The sequence below is a fragment of the Pristiophorus japonicus genome, chromosome 8, assembly GCF_044704955.1.
Source record: "Pristiophorus japonicus isolate sPriJap1 chromosome 8, sPriJap1.hap1, whole genome shotgun sequence".
NCBI lineage: Eukaryota > Metazoa > Chordata > Chondrichthyes > Pristiophoridae > Pristiophorus > Pristiophorus japonicus.
In genome coordinates, this window is record NC_091984.1 from 22,276,126 (window position 1) to 22,298,033 (window position 21,908).

General features: G+C 42.3%; 1 protein-coding gene across 1 annotated transcript in view; it reads left to right on the top strand.

The window, feature by feature from the left end:
• LOC139268428 (serine/threonine-protein kinase N2-like) overlaps positions 1-21,908 on the top strand; it is a 170,552-nt gene that overhangs the window by 132,543 nt on the left and 16,101 nt on the right. Inside the window, exons 7-17 of the mRNA XM_070886552.1 lie at positions 1,764-1,949; positions 6,898-7,007; positions 7,997-8,140; positions 8,228-8,303; positions 8,477-8,645; positions 13,345-13,465; positions 15,233-15,369; positions 15,537-15,612; positions 15,713-15,804; positions 16,662-16,838; positions 18,687-18,749. Coding sequence (XP_070742653.1) covers positions 1,764-1,949; positions 6,898-7,007; positions 7,997-8,140; positions 8,228-8,303; positions 8,477-8,645; positions 13,345-13,465; positions 15,233-15,369; positions 15,537-15,612; positions 15,713-15,804; positions 16,662-16,838; positions 18,687-18,749 — 1,351 coding nt within the window. The remainder of the gene's footprint in view (positions 1-1,763; positions 1,950-6,897; positions 7,008-7,996; positions 8,141-8,227; positions 8,304-8,476; positions 8,646-13,344; positions 13,466-15,232; positions 15,370-15,536; positions 15,613-15,712; positions 15,805-16,661; positions 16,839-18,686; positions 18,750-21,908) is intronic.

Below are 21,908 nucleotides of genomic sequence, written 5' to 3' on the forward strand. Positions count from 1 at the left end.
ACACTCTCACTCTCGCTCTCGCTCTCTCTCTCTCTCTCTCTCTCTCTCTCTCTCTCTCTCTCTCTCTCTCTCTCTCTCTCTTCTCTGCCTCCCTTCGCTTGCTCTCGCTCTCGCTCCCCCCCCGACTCTCGCTCTCCCCCCAGACTCTCTCGCTCTCCCCCCAGACTTTCTCCCACTTTCTCAGCCCCCACTTGCATAATCTCTTTCACTCTCTCCCAATCTCTCTGCTCCCCTCTCGCGTGCTCTTTCTCTCCCACCTCCGATTTCCATTCTCGTAGACAACCGTGAAAATATTTGTGTCGGTGATCACAGCAATATTCTATGCAGAAGTTCTGGAGATGAGCCCTAGTAGCAGTTCCAGCTTCAGGCTCGAGTGGCAATGAACTCCACGTGATTCGTTGTTCGGTCCCACTTCCAGCTTCCTCATATATCGTACTGCACATGCGCGACCGGATCGAGTGCACATGGGAAAAAGGGGCAGAGTCCACGGCGTGTATGCGCAGAAGGACACACGAATGTTCGTGCACACAATCACTCCGTTTTTTGAATGGACTGCGCAGTCCGTTAAAGTGATAGCGCAACCAAAAAGAATTAGGGGGCACATTGCACCCACCATGTGAGGGGTCCAAAACTGGACACCGTGTTCTAAGTGAGGCCTAACTAAAATCTTGTACAAGGATAAAATGGTGTGCTTTGTTTTGTACTGTACAGTCTTGGCAATGCAACTGAATAATTTTATTTGCTTTGGCTATTGATTCTCGGCACTGGTCATGGACCTTAAGGGAATTATGTTCAGTCATACCAAGATTTCTTTTTCACTTCTTGACAAACTTAAGTTGTTTACCATGTAGGGCATAAGTATATTTGCATCCTACCCACGTGCCTAACACTACATTACATGCCATTTGTCAAATGCAGGCCCAGTACAGCATTGCATCAAAGTCCGCCTGAAGTAGTTTATTCTCATCTACCGTCTGGCACAGATTTTCATATAATCTGCAAACTTTGTGAACCGTTCCCTCAATACCTGCAACCAGGTCATTAATGAAGATAATGAACAGCAATGGCCCTAACATCGATCTCTGCAGCACACCACTGGTAACCAAGCCATCAATAATCATCTTCTGCCTACAGGAATGTAGCCAGTTCTTAATCCACTATGACACTTTCCCCTAATTCCACAAACTGCCATCATATAATAACCTATTGTGAGGTACCTTATCAAAGGTTTTCTGAAAATCTTGTGTTCAGTGTCGATCGGCCTACCCTTGAATCTCTCTCTGACCTTGTTCCGCCTACATCTACAACTCTCTTCAGTCTGTGCTGTGCTGCTGTGTGTCTTCCCGTGACATTTCTGTTCCCTCTCTTCCTCTGCTGCACTGTCATTAGCAGAGCTTTTTGACACCATGCCTCAACCTCTGGAATTTTCTCCCTAAACCCTGCAACTTGCTAATTCTTTAGACGTTTTACTTCCATAAAGGCGCTATATAAATCCAAGTTGTTGTCTTCAAAAGTCTCATCAAAACTGACCATTTGATTGTGCCTTCAGTCATATCGTCACATTTTTCCCTACTTGTTGCTCAGGAACCTGCTTCCCTATGAAGTGCCTCAAGATATTTCTTGACTGAAAGCCGCTTTATGAATGTGTGATAGTGATAACGGTGAATGATCCCAATGTCGTAAGTCATGAATTTAACTGTGCTCATATATAAATGTTAATTGGTTTCCTGTGTTGTGAAAAATAACTGATTTTCTGTCAACAGGTAGCCTTGAGGTTAGGCTTATGGGATGTCAAGACCTGCTAGAGACAGTTCCTGGTCGATCAAAAAATACATTTGTTCCTTTACCTGGCTGGAGCCCAAATGAAACCAGATCCTCTTTTATAAGCAGAACTAGCAAAAGCAGAAGTGGGAATAGCCGGTATCCTGTCAAAACAGAAGATTTGTCCAGTTAAGTCAACTTTTTTTAATGAACATATATCATAGAATCATAGAAAGTTACAGCACGGAAGGAGGCCATTTCGACCCATTGTGTCTGCGCCGGCCAGCGAAGAGCTATCCAGCCTAATCCCACTTTCCAGCTCTTGGTCCGTAGGCCTGGAGGTTATGGCACTTTAAGTGAAAATCCAAGTACTTTTTAAAATGTGATAAGGGTTTCTGCCTCTCTCACCCATTCAGGCAGTGAGTTCCAGACCCCCACCATCCTCTGGGTGTAGAAATTTCCCCTCATAATCCCTCTAAACCTCCTACCAATTACTTTAAATCTTTGTCCCCTGGTTGTTGACCCCTCTGCTAAGGGAAACCGGTCCTTCCTATCCACTCTATCTAGGCCCCTCATAATTTTATACAATAAGGTCTCCCCATAGCCGCCTCTGATCCAAAGGAAACAAAACCAGCCTATCCAATCTTTACTCATAGCTAAAATTCTCCAGTCCAGGCAACATCCTCGTAAATCTCCTCTGTAACCTCTCTAGTGCAATCACATCCTTCCTGTAATGAAGTGACCAGAACTGCACGCAGTACTCTAGCTGTGGCCTAACTAGTGTTTTATACAGTTCAAGCATAATCTCCCTGTTCTTGTACTCTATGCCTTTGCTAATAAAGGCAAGCATTCCATATGCCTTCTTAACCACCTTATCAACCTGGCCTGCTACCTTCAGGGATCTGTACTCCAAGGTCGTTTTGTTCCTCTACACTTCCCAGTGCCCTACCATTTAATGTTTATTCCCTTGCCTTGTTAGCCCTCCCCAAATGTATTACCCCACACTTCTCCAGATTGAATTCCATTTACCACTGTTCTGGCCTGCTGACCAGTTCATTGATATCTTCCTGCAGTCTACAGCTTTTTTCTTCATTATCAATGACACAGCCAATTTTAGTATCATCTGCAAACTTCTTAATTATAGCCCTACATTCAAGTCTAAATCATTGATATATACCACAAAAGGCAAGGGACCTAGTATTGAGCCTTGTGGAACCCACTGGAAACAGCCTTCTATTCACAAAAACACCCCTCAACCATTACCTTCTGCTTCCTGCCTCTGAGCCAATTTTGGATCCAACTTGCCGCTTTTACTTTCATGACCAGTCTGCCATGTGGGATCTTATCAAAAGCCTTGCTAAAATCCATATACACCACATCAAACGCACTGCCCTCATCGACCCTCCTTGTTACCCCCTCAAAAAATTCAATCAAGTTAGTTAGACATGACCTTCCCTTAACAAATCCATGCTGACTGTCTTTGATTAATCCGTGTCTTTCTAAATGAAGATTTATCCTGTCCCTCAGAATTTTTTCCAATAATTTTCCCGCCACCGAGATATGGCTGACTGGTCTGTAATTACTCAGTCTATCCCTTTCTCCCTTTTTAAACAAAGGTACAAGGTTAGCAGTCCTCTAGCACCACACCTGTAGCCAGAGAGGATTGGGAAAATGATGGTCAGAGCCTCTGCTATTTCTTCTTTGCTTCTCTTAACCTGGGATACATTTCATCCAGACCAGGTGATTTATCCACTTTCAAAGCTGCTAAGCCCCTTGATACTTCCTCCCTCACTGTTATTCCATCAAGTATTTCACACTCCTTCTCCCTAATTGCAATGTCTGCATTGTCCTTTTCTTTTGTGAAAACAGATGTAAAGTCTTCATTAAGAACCATACCCACATCTTCTGACTCCCCACACACACACACACACACACACACACACACACACACACACACACACATTCCACACACACACACACACACACACACACATTCCACACACACACACACACACACATTCCACACATTCCACACACACACATTCCACACACACACACATTCCACACACACACATTCCACACACACACATACACACGCACACACATTCCACACACACACACACACACACACACACATTCCACACACACACACACACACACATTCCACACACACACACACACACACACATTCCACACACACACACACACACACACGCACACACATTCCACACGCACACACCGCATGCGCACACACTACACGCACACACAACACCTTTATGGTCTCTAATTGGCCCTACTCTTTCTTTAGTTATCCTCTTGCTCTTAATGTATTTATAAAACATCTTTGGGTTTTCCTTGATTTTACTTGCCAAAATGTCGTCATGCTCTCTCTTTGCTTTCCTTACTTCCTTTTTAATTGCACCCCTGCACTTTCTATACTCTAGAATTTCTGCAGTATTGAGCCCTCGGTGTCGGTCATAAGCCTCCCTTTTTTCTTTATCCTACCCTGTATGACCCTTGACATCCAGGTGGCTCTAGATTTGTTAGTCCCACCCTTTTTCTTTAAGGGAACATACTTGCTCTGTACCCTGAGGATCTCCTCCTCAAATGCCTCACACTACTCCGACACTGATTTATCTCCATAACTACCCTAAATCTAACTGAATTATGATCACTCGCACCAAAATATTCTCCCACTGTTGCCCCTTCCAGCTAACTATGTCCAGAACTGCCCCCTCCCTTGTTGGGCTTGACACGTACTGGCTAAAAAAAAGTTCTCCTGAATGCATTTCAGGTGCACCCTCTATACCATTACACTCATTTTATCCCAGGTAATATTAGGGTTGTTGAAATCCCCTACTACTATTGCCCTATAGTTTTGGTACTTCTCAAAAATTTGCCTACATATTTGCTCTTAATGTTTGGGGGTCTATAGTACACTCCCAGCAGTGTGATTGCTCCTTTTTTGTTCTGCAATTAAACCCATATGGCCTCATGTGATGATCCTTCTAACATGTCGTCCTTCCTCACAGCTGTAATTTTTTAAATCAATACTGCGATCCACCCCTCTCCTTTTTTAACCTCCTCTCTATTCTGTCTAAAAACCCTGTAACCAGGAATGTTGAGCTGCCATACCAGCCCTTCTTTCAACCATGTCACAATAATAGCTATAATATCATACTCCCAAGGGTCTATCTGTGTTCTTAACTCATCTGCCTTATTTCGTATAATCCTTGCATTGAACTATATACCATTTAGCACTGCCAAGCTCCCTTGTCTATTTTCTAGCCCTTGTTTCCTCTGTCTTCCAAATTCACTTTCTACTTTTCTGCTTACCAATTTCCTCTTTGCTGCTTCTCCCTTCTGAATCTATTGAGGTTCCCATCCCCCTGCCAAGCTAGTTTAAACCCTCCCCCATAGCACGAACAAACCCCCCCCCCCCGCCGGATATTGCTCCCGGCTCTGTTGAGGTGCAACCTCTCTCAGAAATGGTCCCAATGCCTCAGGAATCTAAAGCCCTCCCTCCTGCACCATCTCTCCAGCCATGAATTCATCTGTCTATCCTCCTGTTTCTGTAGTCTGAGCATCAGAAGACTTTGAGGACTTAATCATTTTTGAAAACTTCATGCTATAAAAAGTTGCTTCGTATTTGATGGCGCAATCAAGTTTTGTTTCAATGAATCCTAACGTTGGCTGACATACGTTGGCTCTCGGTTAAGCAATACCTTCATTACAAAATTCTCATCCTTGTTTACAAATTCCTCCATACCCTCGCACCTCCCTAGCTCTGTAATCTCCTTCAGTCTCACAACCCCCCCAAGATGTCTACGCTCCTCAAATTTTGCCCTCTTGAGCTTCCCTGATTATAACTGCTCAACGATCGGTGGCCGTGCCTTCAGCTGCTTAGGCTCTAAGCTCTCGAACTCCCCCCACACCGCTCCTCCTCTCTACCTCTCTTTCCTCCTTTTAAGATGCTCCTTAAAACCTACCCTCTTTGACCAAGTCTGCCATTATTTCTTCGTGTGTAGCTTGGTGTCAAATTCTTCTTTTATAACACTCCTGTGAAGTGCCTTGGGACATTTTACTACGTTAAAGGCGCTATAAAAATACTTGTTGTTGTTGTTGTATTTGTGCACCCTTGCTCTGTTCAACCTTTATATAAATTAGAATTTTGATCCCTCCCCCTTTTCTCATCTCGTGTTCAAAAGGTACACATGTTTGCAGCCCCCTCTCTCCTTGTTTCAGTAGCATAATGGGGCATAGTGAAATACAAAATCCTTTCTGCCTCAGAGAGCTGTGGAGGCTGGTATATTGAATAAATTTAAGACCGAAATAGATAGTTCCTTAAACGATAAGGGGTTATGGGGAGTGGGCAGGGAAGTGGAGCCGAGTCCATGATCAGATCAGCCATGATCTTATTGAATGGCGGAGCAGGCTCGAGGGGCCGTATGGCCTACTCCTGCTCCTATTTCTTATGTTATGTTCTTTCGTGGTTCAGTGGATACATTTGAGTCCAGAAGAACACTTAGTAAATGAAAATTCAAGTTATTGAAGTAAAACCAGTTCCTCTTGAAACAACTACATGGTAAAAGTTTGGTTTTTGGTTGAAATTTGTGCCTAGAATAAGTAAATCTCAAACACCGTCCAGCGCGTGTGTGTGTGTGTCTATATATATATATATATATATATATATATTATATGTATAAAAACCTTAGGTCAAGGTCCCATAATGCAGGATACCAGCATAGTTGAGAAAATAGTGATTAGGCGATGGCAAGCTTGGTTTAAAGCCCCTCATTTATAGGAGGAAAGAAAGTATGAATGGCTAACTTGTATTTACTTTAGCATTATTGTGGAAAAACGTTGGGTGGGACATACTAAAGGAAAGGGCGGAATGCGCTCCCTACACCCATCATTCATTTCAGGCAGTATTTAAATCTGGAAGTTAACTGGTGTCCTTGTTAGCAATGTGAGAATGCACATTGACTCATGAAAAGCTGTTCCTCACCCAGCTCACATCATAAGGAGCCCTGCTTGTTTTATTTCCAATTTATTAAAGGTTATGTAGTGAAAGACATTCTTAAATGATCAAATCCTCTTGCACTGTCTAACTGAGTATTTATTATTTCTGCACAGATGAGATCGGTGCTGTACTGAAGCTGGACAATACAGTTGTTGGGCAGACTAGTTGGAAACCAGTTTGCAATCAGTCATGGGATCAGAAGTTTACATTAGAGCTAGATCGGGTAAGCAAGTGAAACTGCTCCACTATTCTTTCTTGGGAGTAGAACATTGCCTTATTAATGAGGGCAAACTCTAAGCTGGGATTTAATCACTGCAGTTTTAATGCTTGTCTAAATTGTAAATTAACAAATAGTGCCATTTGGTGTTTAGACCAAAGTCTGGCTGCAAAACAAAATTAGTCATGGAATTTTACACACTGACCTGCTATAAATTGGGCGATGTTCAATGTAAAAAGATGAATGTAAGCTTCAACTCTCTTCTCCGATTTCCCCACCCACCCAACACCAGATGTTTGCTGCTCCAACCTTGCCTTTGAACCTGTTTAAAATAGTTCACATGAATTTTCTGTGCAAGGTGAAAATATCTCATCCTTAAAGCTGTACTCAAAATTTAAATGGCATCAATTCTATAACATTAACACTTTCCAATTACAAAGCTAGGAATAGAATAGCAGGAATTCTGACTCACTCTAACTTGTAAACATAAATGCTTGTGCTTCAGTTTAGAATAAAGGTTAATTTCATAACCACATAAGCTTCTTTGACCAACTAGACATTCTGATATGCTCTTGTGGCCTGTTAATGTTGCTTTGTAATCATTTGTAACACTGGGGTGCACAAGTAATATGCATCAACCTTTTCAACAGATTTTCCCTCATCCCTTTGGGAAGGTGCTTCGTCTCTTTTTAGCGCTCCACTGGATAATCTCTGGCACGAACTAGAATCCTACCATGCCATGGTATAGAGTGGTGCATTAACCTGTCACTGGACCATTTGCAGCTCTGCATTTATAGTTATCATCACTTCAGAGAAGTGTTTGGAGTGAGGCCAAATTGCAAACCCATTTGAAAATATGGACTAATGTACTTTTCAGAGAGTCGCGATTTTAAACCATAAATGAGTGAAGCTTGACAGATCTTTCTAGAGTCTCTGAATTATGAGAGAGGTTCTAGTTTTTAAGGTAACCGGATTTAATTTTAATTTTGTTTTAGTCACGTGAACTGGAGATGTCAGTTTATTGGCGTGACTGGCGTTCCCTTTGTGCTGTGAAATTTCTGCGATTAGAAGACTTCCTCGATAATCAGCGGCACGGGATGTGCCTATATCTCGAGCCACAGGGTACGCTCTTTGCAGAGGTATGGATTATCTAACATCCTAACTTACTTTTTTTATTTGCTCTTGTAATTTGTTCCATGTGTGATATATTGGACTGTATTTTCCAGGTCACTTTTTACAATCCAGTCATTGAAAGACGACCAAAACTTCAAAGACAAAAGAAGATCTTTCCTAAACAGCAAGGTAAAAAATGCAAATCAAAGTAGAAACTATTTTAATTTGTTTTTGAACCTATCAGTTAATTAATTGTGGTGAAAGGAGAGTAGAAAATCACTATCACAGTGAATGTGTTTGGGTAAGGCATGTAAAGTCTTTAAATAGCCGCATTATTCACGCGCTCTTTCTCATCACCATAGGAAAAACGTTCCTTCGAGCTCCCCAAATGAATATTAATATTGCCACATGGGGGCGACTGGTAAGGAGAGCTGTTCCTACAGTAAATAATTCTGGCACCTTCAGCCCTCCAGCCTCTATACCTGCTGCAGTGCCAGCGGTTTCTCTCTCAGAAAGTACAGATTCAACTGGGTATGTATTCTGTTTCATATTTTTTAAAAAGATGTTATGTATTTGTTTAAAAATCAGTGGACTGTCATAAAGGAGATAACTTTTTGAAGTTAAATGCTTATGAATGTTGATGATTTTCTTTTTGAAAGGAAAAGACTTGCATTTATATAGCGCCTTTTACGACCACCAGATGTCACAAAGCACTTTGCAAAAGTACTTTTTGAAGTGTAGTCACTATTGTAATGTGGGAAACGTGGCAGTCAATTTGCGCACAGCAAGCTCCCACAAACAGTAAAGTGATAATGGCTAGATCTTTTAGTGATGTTGATTGAGGGATAAACTCCTGCTGTTCGAAATAGTGCCATAGGATCTTTTACGTCCACCTGAGAGGGCTTGGTTTACTGTCTCATCCAAAAGACAACACCTCCAACAGTGTGCAGCACTCCCTCAGTACTGCACTGGAGTGTCGACCTAGATTTATGTGCTCAAGTCTCTGATGTAGGACTTGAACCCACAATCTTCTGACTCCGAGGCGAGGGTACTATCCACTGAGCCACAGCTGAGACTTGGTATGTTGCATGTGATTTATATTTATTTAAAGGAGGATAGTCCACAGGGAGTATTTTTTGATCAAAGTATTTCCTAATTTTGGACAAAAGCTTGTTTTATTCTGAGTGTCAGGAAAAAAGTCAATTTTCTGATATTAAGTCAGTCTTCAGTTTTGAGCAACTCTCATAATGTCAGCAGGGAGTGGCCAGAGCAGTTCTATTGAAAGTAATGGAAGCTGGAGAATGTACATTAGTTATTCTCCTTTGTGCTTTGAAGATGATGTTTTAGTCAAGGGCCATCTGTGTTAGTTTGATAGAAGGTAAACTTCAGTCTGACCTAAAGTTCCTGGCAAAAGCTATTTCTGACTGATGCTTTCAGCCTGCCCAATTGAAGTTGAAGAAAGAACAGGTTGTGTATCATATGATTTACTAGGAGTTTTTCAGTCATTTGCATTCTATGGGACTGTAACTGAGCAGTGTCTTCAAAGTATGATTCGCTTTGTGGGGTGAGAGGAATTTCATGCGAGTGTCTGCCTTGGCTGAGTGGTAACATGCTTGCTAAAGGCATGTCACAAGCAAAAATTGCTTTGCAGTGAGGAGGAGAGTGAAGGACTTCAAGAGGACATAAACAGGCTGGTGAAATGGGCGGACTCGTGGGAAGCTTTTAAAGGCCAGCAAAGAACGACTAAAAAAATGATTAAGAAAGGGAAGATAGACCATGAAAGTAAACTAGCACAAAATATAAAAACAGATAGCAAGTGTTTCTATAGATATATAAAAAGGAAAAGAGTGGCTAAAGTAAATGTTGGTCCCTTAGAGGACGAGACCGGGGAATTAATAATGAGGAATATGGAGATGGCAGAAACTCTGAACAGTGATCAGTTTTTACAGTAGAGGACACTAACAATATTCCAACAGTGGATAGTCAAGGGGTTATGGGGGGGGAGGAACTTAACACAATCACTAAGGAGGTGGTACTCAGTAAGGGGACTAAAGGCAGATAAGTCCCCTGGATCTGATGGCTTGCATCCTAGGCAAGTAGTGTCAGGGATTGTGGATGCACTGGTTGTAATTTACAAAAATTCCCTGGATTCTGGGGAGGGCCCAGCAGATTGGAAAACTGCAAATGTATGCCCCTATTTAAAAAAAAAAAGGAGGCAGACAAAAAGCAGGAAACTATAGACCAGTTAGCCGATCATCTGTGGTTGGGAAAATGTTGGAGTCCATTATTAAAGAAGCAGTAGCAGGACATTTGGAAAAGCAAAATTCCTTCAGGCAAAGTCAGCATGGATTTATGAAGGGGGAGGTCATGTTTGACAAATTTGCTGGAGTTCTTTTGAGGATGTAACAAACAGGGTGGATAAAGGGGAAACCAGTGGATGTGGTGTATTTGGACTTCCAGAAGGCATTTGACAAGGCGCCACATAAAAGGTTACTGCACAAGATAAAAGTTCACGGGGTTGTGGGTAATATATTAGCATGGATAGAGGCTTGGTTAACTAACACAAAACAGAGAGTCGGGATAAATGGTTCATTCTCTGGTTGGCAACCAGTAACTAGTGGGGTGCTGCAGGGATTCAGTGCTGGGGCCCCAACTATTTACAATCTATATTAACGACTTGGAAGAAGTAGCCAAGTTTGCTGACGATACAAAGATTGGAAGAAAAGCAATGTGTGAGGAGGATACAAAAAATCTGCAAAAGGACATAGACAGGCTAAGTGATTAGGCGATAAGGGGTTATGGAGAGCGGGCAGGGAAGTGGACCCGAGTCCATGATCGGATCAGCCATGATCGTATTAAATGGCGGAGCAGGCTCAAGGGGCTGTATGGCCTTCTCCTCCTGCTCTTATTTCTTATGTCTATAGTTTCCTGCTTTTTGTCTGCCTCCTCTTTTAAATAGGGGCATTACGTTTGCAGTTTTCCAATCTGCTGGGACCTCCCCAGAATCCAGGGAATTTTTGTAAATTACAACCAATGCATCCACAATCTCTGCTGCTACTTGCCTAGGATGCAAGCCATCAGGTCCAGGGGATTCACCTGCCTTTAGTCCCATTATCTTACTGAGTACCACCTCCTTAGTGATTGTGATTGTGTTAAGTCACTCCCCCGCCTCCCCCATAGACACTTAACTATCCACTGTTGGGGTATTGTTAGTATCGTCTACCATAAAGGCTGATACAAAACATTTGTTCAAAGTTTCTGCCCATTTCCATGTTCCCCATTATTAATTCCCCGGTCTCGTCCTCTAAGGGACCAACATTTACTTTAGCCAATCTCTTCCTTTTTATATACCTGTAGAAACTCTTACTATCTGTTTTTATATTTTGTGCTAGTTTACTTTCATAGTCTATCTTCCCTTTCTTAATCATTTTTTAAGTCATTCTTTGCTGGCTTTTAAAAGCTTCCCAGTCTTCTGTCCTCCCACTATTTATGGCCACTTTGTATGCCCTTGTCTTTAATTGGATACCGTCCTTTATTTCTTTAGTTAACCATGGATGGCTGTCTTTTCTCTTACACCCTTTCCTCCTCACTGGAATAAATTTTTCTTGATCATTCCAGGAATGAGGAACTTCAGTTATGTTGTTAGACTGGAGAAGCTGGGGTTGTTCTCCTTGGAGCAGAGAAGTTTGAGACGAGATTTGATCGAGGTGTTCAAAATCATGAGTGGTCTAGACAGAATAGATAGAGAGAAACTATTCCCATTGGCAGAAGGGTCACGAATCAGAGGACACAGACTTAAGGTGATTGCTTTTGTTTTTTTTGCCAATGTAAGAAAAAACATTTTTACGCAGCAAGTGGTTAGGATCTGGAATGCACTGCCTGAAAGGGTGGTGGAGGCAGATTCAATCATATCTTTTAAAAGGGTGTTGGATAAGTATCTGAAGGAAAAGCATTTGCAGGGCTACGGGGTAAGGGCAGGGGAGAGTAACTTGCAGAGGCTCGATGGGCCGAATGTCCGCCTGCTGAGTTTGTAACCATTCTATGATTTCCACTACCCTTTGTATGAAGAAGTGCCTCCTAACATCACAACTCAACAGTCTAACTAATTTTAAGGTTATGCTCCATTTTCTGGACTACCCCCACCAGAGGAAATAGTTTATCTACCCTATCTCAATTAGATCACCCCATCAACTTCTATATTTAAGGGAGTGCCTCGGGATGTTTTTCTTTATTAGAAGTGCTTTATGAATGCAAGTTGTTTCTATGACTGCTTCTGCTCAGCCTCGAGCCTTTAGACTTCCCAGACTGGAACATCTATAATCGGGGAGCTGTCTTTTGGACTCGTGGCTAGAAATTCGGTTTTCGAAAAAGGTATTCTTTCGCCAAAATTACCGTTTTCGCCTCACTATCTCTATCAGGCCGTAAATTCACCCTTTAATTTGCGCAGCGGTAAAAATCGGTGTTGCACGAGGAATCACGGCGCCAAACTGTGACCCTCGACAATTTTAGTGCGAGTTGGGTCTTGAGGGGGGGGGGGAAAAACACCCCCAAAATTGGAAAAACAAACAAAAAAAAATTCACAAAATATTCACAAGGCACTTATCTATCGAATCGCTGAAAAAATTAAAAAAATAAAAACTTTAACTTACCTTTTTTTGCAGGTCTTCATACTTACTGCTGTTCCAAGGGCTGCAAAGCAGCTTTTTACATGTCGGTATTTTTTGCACAAAATACGGGTGCAGTAAGCCACATTTTTGGCCAACACTATTTTGGATCTTGCACGGTGGCGCTACTTTTCCCAGCGGTACCTGAAAACTGCCGCCGCAAAACGTCACCGAACTTCCCACCGACTGATTTTTCGCCAAATATGGTGAAATATCGCCCCAAAAAATGGTTGTAAAGTCAGCGAATTTCTAGCCCAGGAGCTTTAAAAGAGCTGAGATACTGGAGATTTCACATTTTTGAGCTTTGACAATGAGGAGGGAAGGAGGAAGAATTTATTTATTTTTTGCATTTGAGGGCTCACATTTTCATCATGTGGGCCTACTCATGTGACATGTATGTGGTGCCCATTTCCAAAAGGGTGGATAGTTCTACTTTAAAGCATCCACATTAATGTTGTAGAACAGGGAGCCAAATGTATTTATTTAAGCTCTGCAGTGTTTTAATTAATTTAAGTCCTGGTGCATGAAATGGCGTTTAGATTCAATTTATGCATTATGTTTTTCAGAGATCTACCAGTAGCAAAACTAGAATTTGAACCTGAACCACCACCTGCCCCTCCACGAGCTTCATCTCTTGGAGAAAACGGAGCAACCACAACGGAAGTAAGGATTCCAGACGGAGTGCAGGTAGGAACCTGAAATACTGTTTAAAAAGGAAGGGTTTCATGTAATGATGAAGAGGTTTCCCTTGTGTTCTTCTGTGCTATCGGAAGGTATAAAAGCTGATTCCTATTTCTGTTCAGAGTGCTCCTTTGTTTTACTATTTATGCCATTGGGCCTCCTACCCCGCAAGGACGTCTTCCTCTTGAGTGATATTAAATAGTACAAACAAAGACGCACAGTTTCACCGCCTATCATGAATGGAAACGGTGGGTTATAGGCAACAGTGTCCATTGTTCTTGGAACAAAGGTTTATATTGTCCTCTCTTGGAGGCTTTGCACAGAAGGTCTGTTTCCAGACTGCCTCTAGCCACCAGTTTTAAAGCATGGTGAAAAGCCTTGACTTTGGGGCCACCAGTCTATGTATATTTTAAATAGATGTGAATTTACTGGAGTGGGCTTTGCACAGAGACTAAGCTCACGTTGACTGTCCCGGCAGTAAACTGCAGCATTTTAAGTCAGGTAGTCATAATAGATAGTTCTTGGACTAGAGAGATGAGTTGTTTAATAACAGTCATAGCAATTAAATGTGGGTGGGAGAATGAGTGAACAATTGGATTCAAAGTGGATTTTAATCTCTACGGGAGATGGTCTATGCCAAGTAATGATCTGAAAATAGAATCTTAGAAACTTACAGCACAGAAAGAGACCATTCGGTCCATCGTGCCTGTGCTGGCTATTTGAAAGAGCGGTTGTGTTTAGTCCCACATTCCCGCCTTTTATCCGTAGCCCTGCAAGTTCCTCATAGAAACATTAGAAACAGAGAAAATAGGTGCAGGAGTAGGCCATTTGGCCCTTCGAGCCTGCACCACCATTCAATAAGATCATGGCTGATCATTCACCTAAGGACCCCTTTCCTGATTTCTCTCCTTGATCCCTTTAGCCATAAGGGCCATTTCTAACTCCCGCTTGAATATATCCAACGAACTGGCATCGACAACTCTCTGCGGTAGGGAATGCCACAGGTTAACAACTTTTTGAGTGAAGAAGTTTCTTCTCATCTCAGTTCTAAATGGCCTGCCCCTTATCCTTAGATAATTATACTAATCCTCAAGTAACTGTTCAACTCCCTTTAAAAAAATTATTCATGAATCAGCTTCCACCACCTTTACAGGCAGAACGTTCCAGATCCTGACAATTGAGTGAAAACATTTCCCCTCATCTCTTTAGATCTTTTGCCAATGATTTTAAATCTATGACCTCTGGTTATTGACCCACTCGCCAAAGGGAATAGTTTTTCCTCTATCGACTCGGATCAAAACCTCTCATCATCTTAAAAACCTCTATTAGGTCATCTCTTGACCTTCTCAGTTCCAACAAAAACAGTCCTAACTTTTCCAACCTCTCGTCATAACTGAAGTCCCTCATCCCTGGTAAACCTTCTCTCTTTCTGAAGGCCTTTACATATTTCCTGAAGTGTGATGCCCAGAGTTGTCCACTGAGGCCTAACCAGTGAGTTATAATAGTTCTGATTCTGACTGATTTCCACTTTCACATTCCCTCAATTACATGGTACTTGAACAAAGTTGGAAACCCTTCTACCTTAAATAGCAATGCAGACTTTTCTTGGGGAGGTTTTGTGACTCTAGCATTGTAAATACTCAATGTGTTGAGCTAGACTGTTTTTTGTGAAGCACTTGCTTATTCCCTTTGTTGCAAGACCTTTATTTGACATTGTATTTTTATCTTGAAGCAGAAATAGCACTGATTCTGTTTGTTGACTGTCTTTTATAGGAAGCACTCTCAACGTTTGATTTTCTAAATGATAGAAACAATATTGTTTCTAACGTAGAGAACAATATAATTTCTGTGCCTGACCTACCCCACCCAGAACTAGACTTTCGAACACTCCCTCAGTCAGAAGATAAGCGGTACAGTATTTAGATTTCTATTTGTATCTTTTTTTTTTTTTACTAAGAGCTCGTAGATTGAAGAAATATTTAAATGCCCTTTAGTAATGTGATCAGTTCTAAATCAGAAGGGAGCATTGAGTAGTTAGACTTGTTATACTGCAACCTTTCATCTTTTAACTCTCCAGAATACAACAAAGATTCCAGTTCAGTCTTCTGGACTTCAGATGTGTTGCTGTGCTTGGCAGGGGACACTTTGGAAAGGTAATCCTAAAAAGAGAAAATGGAACAGCGATTGCTTTCACTTCAGACCGTTCGGTGCAGTGAAATTAATTGTTTGACTATCAATCCGTTTATAATGCAGGTTCTTCTTTCCGAGTACAAAGTCACTGGTGAAATGTTTGCTATCAAGGCCTTGAAGAAAGGGGATATTGTGGCTCGTGATGAGGTAGACAGGTAAGTTTGTAGGAAATGCATGTTCATGTATTTCTGTAGCCTATAAACTTGTTTTATGAAATAGATCTGTACCCTAGGGAGAGAAAGATACCAGGATATGACTTTTTAAACCATTTCAGGCATGAAGCAGCTTCCTTTCCCTTCATGCACAACCTAGAAAGAGCCCCTAATGAGTAAACGTCAGTTATTTTCTCCTACCACTGGCCTTGGTGACATTGCATACACTTTAGCATCTGAGGGAAACCTTCCCTTTCATGTTGTGGTTGGTTGAGATGACCGAAGTTTATTACTTTTAACCTTCAACCCATGTTTTTAATTCAATTGTAATCCATAGACCATGGATAGTCTGCTAAGTCCAACAAGAAAGTCACAGCAATGAGTGCTGCTAGGCTGGTGACCAAATGGACAATAGGTAAAGCACATCACCAGATTGTGCTAAAGATTCCACCATGCCCATCGCATTAGTGTCTTTCTCCTCTTAATGGTGGAGATTTTTTCCACTGCTTTTAAGGTTACATTTTTAACACTGGTATATAGATATGTCTTAACTGCAGCAGACCTTTAAATACGTGTATGCTTCTTGCCCATATTCCCATTCATGTAGATCATAACCTCAGTTTTGAGCCAGTACCTAGATTTAGAAAGCAGTGTTTAGTTTAAAGTGAATCATTGTTACAAACCACCACTTCTAGTTTTTAAAGAAGTGTATATGCAACTAATCATCACATCTAAAGTATTTGTCACGTGCGATACTAAATGACTATTTTGTATTTTTTTAATGAATGCTTTTTGAATTACTTCCATTGCTGGAGTGCAAAACTTAATTGTGTTTTTTTTTGTTTCCTGTTCATCTGCAGCCTTATGTGTGAGAAGAGAATTTTTGAGACTGTGAACAGCGTCAGACATCCATTTTTGGTCAATCTCTTTGCCTGTTTTCAGACCATAGATCATGTATGTTTTGTAATGGAGTATGCTCCTGGTGGGGATTTGATGATGCACATTCATGCCGATGTTTTCTCTGAACCCAGGGCTGTGTAAGTACTAACTCCTACTTTTACCACATGGTTGATGTAAGCAGCAATGCCGGTCTTTGCAGGATACCCGGCGCCCTCTGGCTGTCAATTATATTTCTTTTAACTTCTGAGCACTGAAGGCAGGAGAAGTTTAATGACTAAATTATAGATGTTTAATGTAAATCCTTCCTTCAACATTGTACATCTGTTGTTTATCTTGCTGCTCATGTGCAACAGTGAAAACACAAATAATCACATGAAAATAACCCAGTCTGTGCTGCATGTACTATGGCTGTTACAAAGCAACTATCTTTCCCCACAAATCTTGTTAGAACATGAGCGGGGTTTCCTTGCCAACTTTCCTCCCTTAATCACCACTGAAAATAGATTAACTGGTCATTTATTTTGTTGCCGTTTGTGGGACTTTACTGTATGCAAAATGTCTGCCATGTTTTCCTACACAAGTGTACATCAGAATAATTCATGGTAGCTACAGGATTAATACAAATAATCTCTCCTACAAATAATAATACAAATAGCGGCAGGCCAGGGCCATAAAAGGAGTGGTGAGCGGTGGCCTGGGAGCAGTGTGGAGGCATGCTACTTCAGGGAGTAGTGCGAGCTGGTGCAGGAGGGCGACGGCAGCGAAGAGTGACGTCAGCAAGGTCCAGGTCGGTGATTGGAGCGTGGGCAGATACAGCAGGAGTGGCGAGAGATTGTGGAGGGATGTGATCGGGGCCCAGGAGAGGCGTGAGTTCGGGGCCAGGGGCCCAGGGGCAGCACGGGCCTGTCCACACTGCGATATGTGTGCGCACTAGGTCCATGCAGCAGAGCAGGTCTCCAGTCGTCTTGGGTAATCCCTGCCACTGGACCAAGACTGAGCTCTGTGAAGCCCGTGTGGTGGCTGGTGTGTAACGACCGCCACACGTTAAAAAAATCCACGCACGGGCATCTTCCACCCTTCAAGATGTAGTTCGGGACCTGGAATATTAGGTCCTTCATTGAAACACCTGTGAACTCATCCTTTTTTGGCGTGGAAGCAAGTCATCCTCGTTTCGAGGGACTGCCTATGATGATGCAAATAAACTGCATTTAAAGTTAATGTTCACTCTCTTTCCACATGAACACTGATAGCTAAATAATGGAATATTGCACTATTAGCAGTATATTAGTTTGCTTTGCTCTTGACATTATTAGCTTGCTGGTATGATGCTTTTGAGTTATGGATGTTTTAAATTAAACATCACTGTCTATTTACATTTCTCTATTTGATGCAGAAAAATCCTTTACTGAACAGCCTTGATGCTTCAAACAACAGTTCCAAATGCATATATTTTTCAGTAATCCAGTAACTCTATACACTGAGTTTGGAATGAGTCCAATTTATATGCTTGCAAGTGAATTGCCATAACTACTTGTCTGTCTTTATAATATAGTGTAATGCCACATTTCTGGTTAGCTGATGCTGCATTTTGTCCCTACACTCAAGTTGTCGTGCCAAAGAGTGGTAGGGTGGAAGTTCTCCTAACACTCCTTCACAAATTCAACATCTCGGCATCAACATTTGGGGCATAGGTGATTAAGCTGGAGATGGGAGAGGAGTGTAAATAGACTCCCGCTGGCCTCTATCAGCTTCCAGTGCAGTCTGGTAGAGGCCTCATAACTAGTAACCCAAGCAGACTCCGTATCAGGGAGTATTGTCTATAGTATTAGCGGAACCTCTGCGAGGCAAGGGAAAACCACTTTAGAACAAAAAATGTCGATGAATTTTTCATTTTTTGTTTAGCCTATTTCGTGTGAAAAGCACAATTGGCATGAAAACATCATTTTTTTTTCATATTAACCATCAACTTGACTTCTCTGCCACAGGTTTTATGCTGCTTGTGTAGTTCTTGGTTTGCAGTATTTGCACGAACACAAGATCGTTTACAGGTAAGTAGCAGAATGATTGTTTGCTGATAGTCTGTTGAAATAGCAGTGCAACAGTATAGAAATTCCACGGGGGGTGTGGTTGAAGACGGATCACATTCTTCCAACCCCCTACAAGGGACATCGTTGGAGTGGATGATATCCAGAAGTCTCGACACTGTCACTATTCACTTCATACTCAATAAACTTGTTAACAGTCCGTACACAATGCCTGCCCCATCTATGGGGGGGGGTGGGGGGCAGAATCCACTTGCGCTGGGATAAGGCACTTTGGCTGTGGGACGGATGTACTTAGACTGGGGGTAAGACACTTTGGCTGGGGGAGGGATGTACTCGGACTGGGGTAAGACACTTTGGCTAGCCCATGCTGTCTTCTGGGAAGCTCTGTCCTCTGACGCTTCAGGAACTCAAAAGTGGATCGAGTCACAATTTGCAAATTTAGTGAGACCTTGGGACAGGCGGTTCCAGTTATACATTCCTGTGAAACTTCAGGGTGTGGCTTATCCTCCAAGGGGACCAATCAGAAACAAAGGGTGGAAGCATGTTGGCCATTTTTGCAATCTAAATAAGCGCGTCCTTTATTTTTCTCTCTTGGTGTGCTACTATTTACGCTGAATATATTCTTAGAGTTCTGATACAACTCAGCAGCAAGTAACAACACGCCTGCAATAATGTTGTTGAATCACCCATCATCATCATAGGCAGTCCCTCGAAATCGAGGAAGACTTGCTTCCACTCTAAAAGTGAGTTCTCAAGTGGCTTTACAGTCCAATATGAGAATTACAGTCTCTGTCGCAGGTGGGACAGTCAGTGGTTGAAGGAAAAGGTGGGTGGGGAGCCTGGTTTGCCGCATGCTCCTTCCGCTGTCTGCTCTTGGCAACGAGCCTCGAGGTGCTCAGCGCCCTCCCGGATGCTCTTCCTCCACTTTGGGCGATCTTGGGCCAGGGATTTCCAGGTGCCGGTGGGGATGTTGCATTTCATCAAGAAACCTTCCAAAAGTTAACCGCCATGTATCATTAACTAGAGAGCCCAACATGTCTGGGAAGTAACCACTCTGCTTGAAACTATATGTAGGGTTAAACTAATTACATATTAATTACGCATGGAGGCAGAGGGCATGGCTGAGGTGCTAAATGAATACTTTGCATTTGTCTTCACCAAGGAAGATGCTGCTGCCAAAGTCATAGTGAAAGAGGAGGTAGTGGAGATACTGGATGGGATTAAAAATTGATAAAGAAGTGGTACAACAAAGGCTGGCTCTACTTGAAGTAGATCATTCACCAGGCCCGCCCTGCAGGGCTGCTGGGTGAGCCTAGCCTTGCTGGGCTGACTGGATGGGATGCATCCGAGGATGCTGATTAGAAGTTAAAGTGGAAATCGCAGCGGTACTGACCATAATCTTCTAACCCTCCTTAGATATAGGAGTGGTGCCAGAGGACTGGAGAATTGCAAATGTTACACCCTTGTTCAAAAAAGGGTGTAAGGATAAACCCAGCCAGTCAGTTTAACCTCGGTAATGGGGAAGCTTTTAGAAGTGATAATCCGGGACAAAATTACCAGTTACTTGGACAAGTATGGATTAATTAAGGCAAGCCAGCAGGGATTTGTTAAAGGCAAATCGTGTTTAGCTAACTTGATTGAGTTTTTTTTGATGAGGGTTACAGAGAGGGTTGATGAGGGCAATGTGTTTGGCATAGTGTACATGGATTTCCAAAAGGCATTTGATAAAGCGCCACATAATAGACTTGCCTGCAAAGTTGACGCCCATGGAATAAAAGGGACAGTGGTAGCATGGAAATGAAATTGACTAAGCGACCGGGAACAGAGTAGTGGTGAACGATTGTTTATTGGACTGGAGGAAGGTATGCAGTGGTGTTCTCCAGGGATTGGTACTAGGACCACTGCTTTTCTTGATATATATAAATAACTTGGATGTGGGTGTACAGGGTACAATTTCAAAATTTGCAGATGAGACAAACTTGAAAGTAAAGTGAACAGTGAGGAGGAGAGTGATAGACTTCAAGAAGACAGACAGGCAGGTGAAATAAGCAGACATGTGGCAGATGAAATTTAACACCGGTGATATATTTTGGTTGGGGCTGCATGAACATAGAGACCTGGGGTATATGTGCACAAATCATTAAAGGTGGCAGGGCAGATAGCGAAAGTGGTTAAAAAAGCATACGAGATCCTGGGCTTCATAAATAGCGGCATAGAGAACAAAAGTAAGGAGGTTCTGATGAACCTTTTATAAAACACTGGAGTATTGTGCTCAATTCTGGGACTTTACCGTACTTTAGGAAGGATGTGAAAGCTTTAGAGAAGGTGCAGAAAATACTTACGAGAATGATTCCAGGGAAGGAGGGACTTAAGTTACGTGGATAGACTGGAGAAGCTGGGGTTGTTCTCCTTGGGGCAGAGAAGGTTGAGAGGAAATTTGATAGAGATGTTCAAAATCATGATGTGTCTAGATAGAATGAAACTGTTCCCATTGGCGGAAGGGTTGAGAACCAGAGGACACCGGTATAAGGTGATTGGCAAAAGAACCAAAGGCAACATGAGGAAAACTTTTTTACGCAGTGAATGGTTAGGATCTGGAATGCACAGCCTGAAAGGGTGTGGAGGCAGACTCAATCGTGGCTTTCAAAAGGGTACTGGAAACATAGAAACATAGAAAATAGGAGCAGTAGTAGGCCATTCGGCCTTTTGAGTCTGCACCGCCATTCAATATGATCATGGCTGATCCTCTATCTCAACACCATATTCCTGCTTTTTGTCCATGCCCCTTGATGCCTTTTATTTCTAGAAATCTATCTATCTCCCCCTTAAATATATTCGGTGACTTGGCCTCCACAGCCTTCTGTGATACAGAATTCCACAGGTTCACCACCCTTATCTCGGTCCTAAATTTCCTACCCCATATCCTGAGACTGTGACCCTTGTTCTAGACTTCTCAGCTCCGGGAAACATCCTCCCCGCATCCAGTCTGTCCAACCCAGTCAGAATTTTATACGTTTCAATGAGATCCCCTCTCATTCTTCTAAACTCTAGTGAATACAGGCCTAGTCGACTCAATCTCTTCTCATATGACAGTCCTGCCATCCCAGAAATCAGTCTAGTGAACCTTCGCTGCACTCCCTCTATGGCTAGTATATTCTTTCT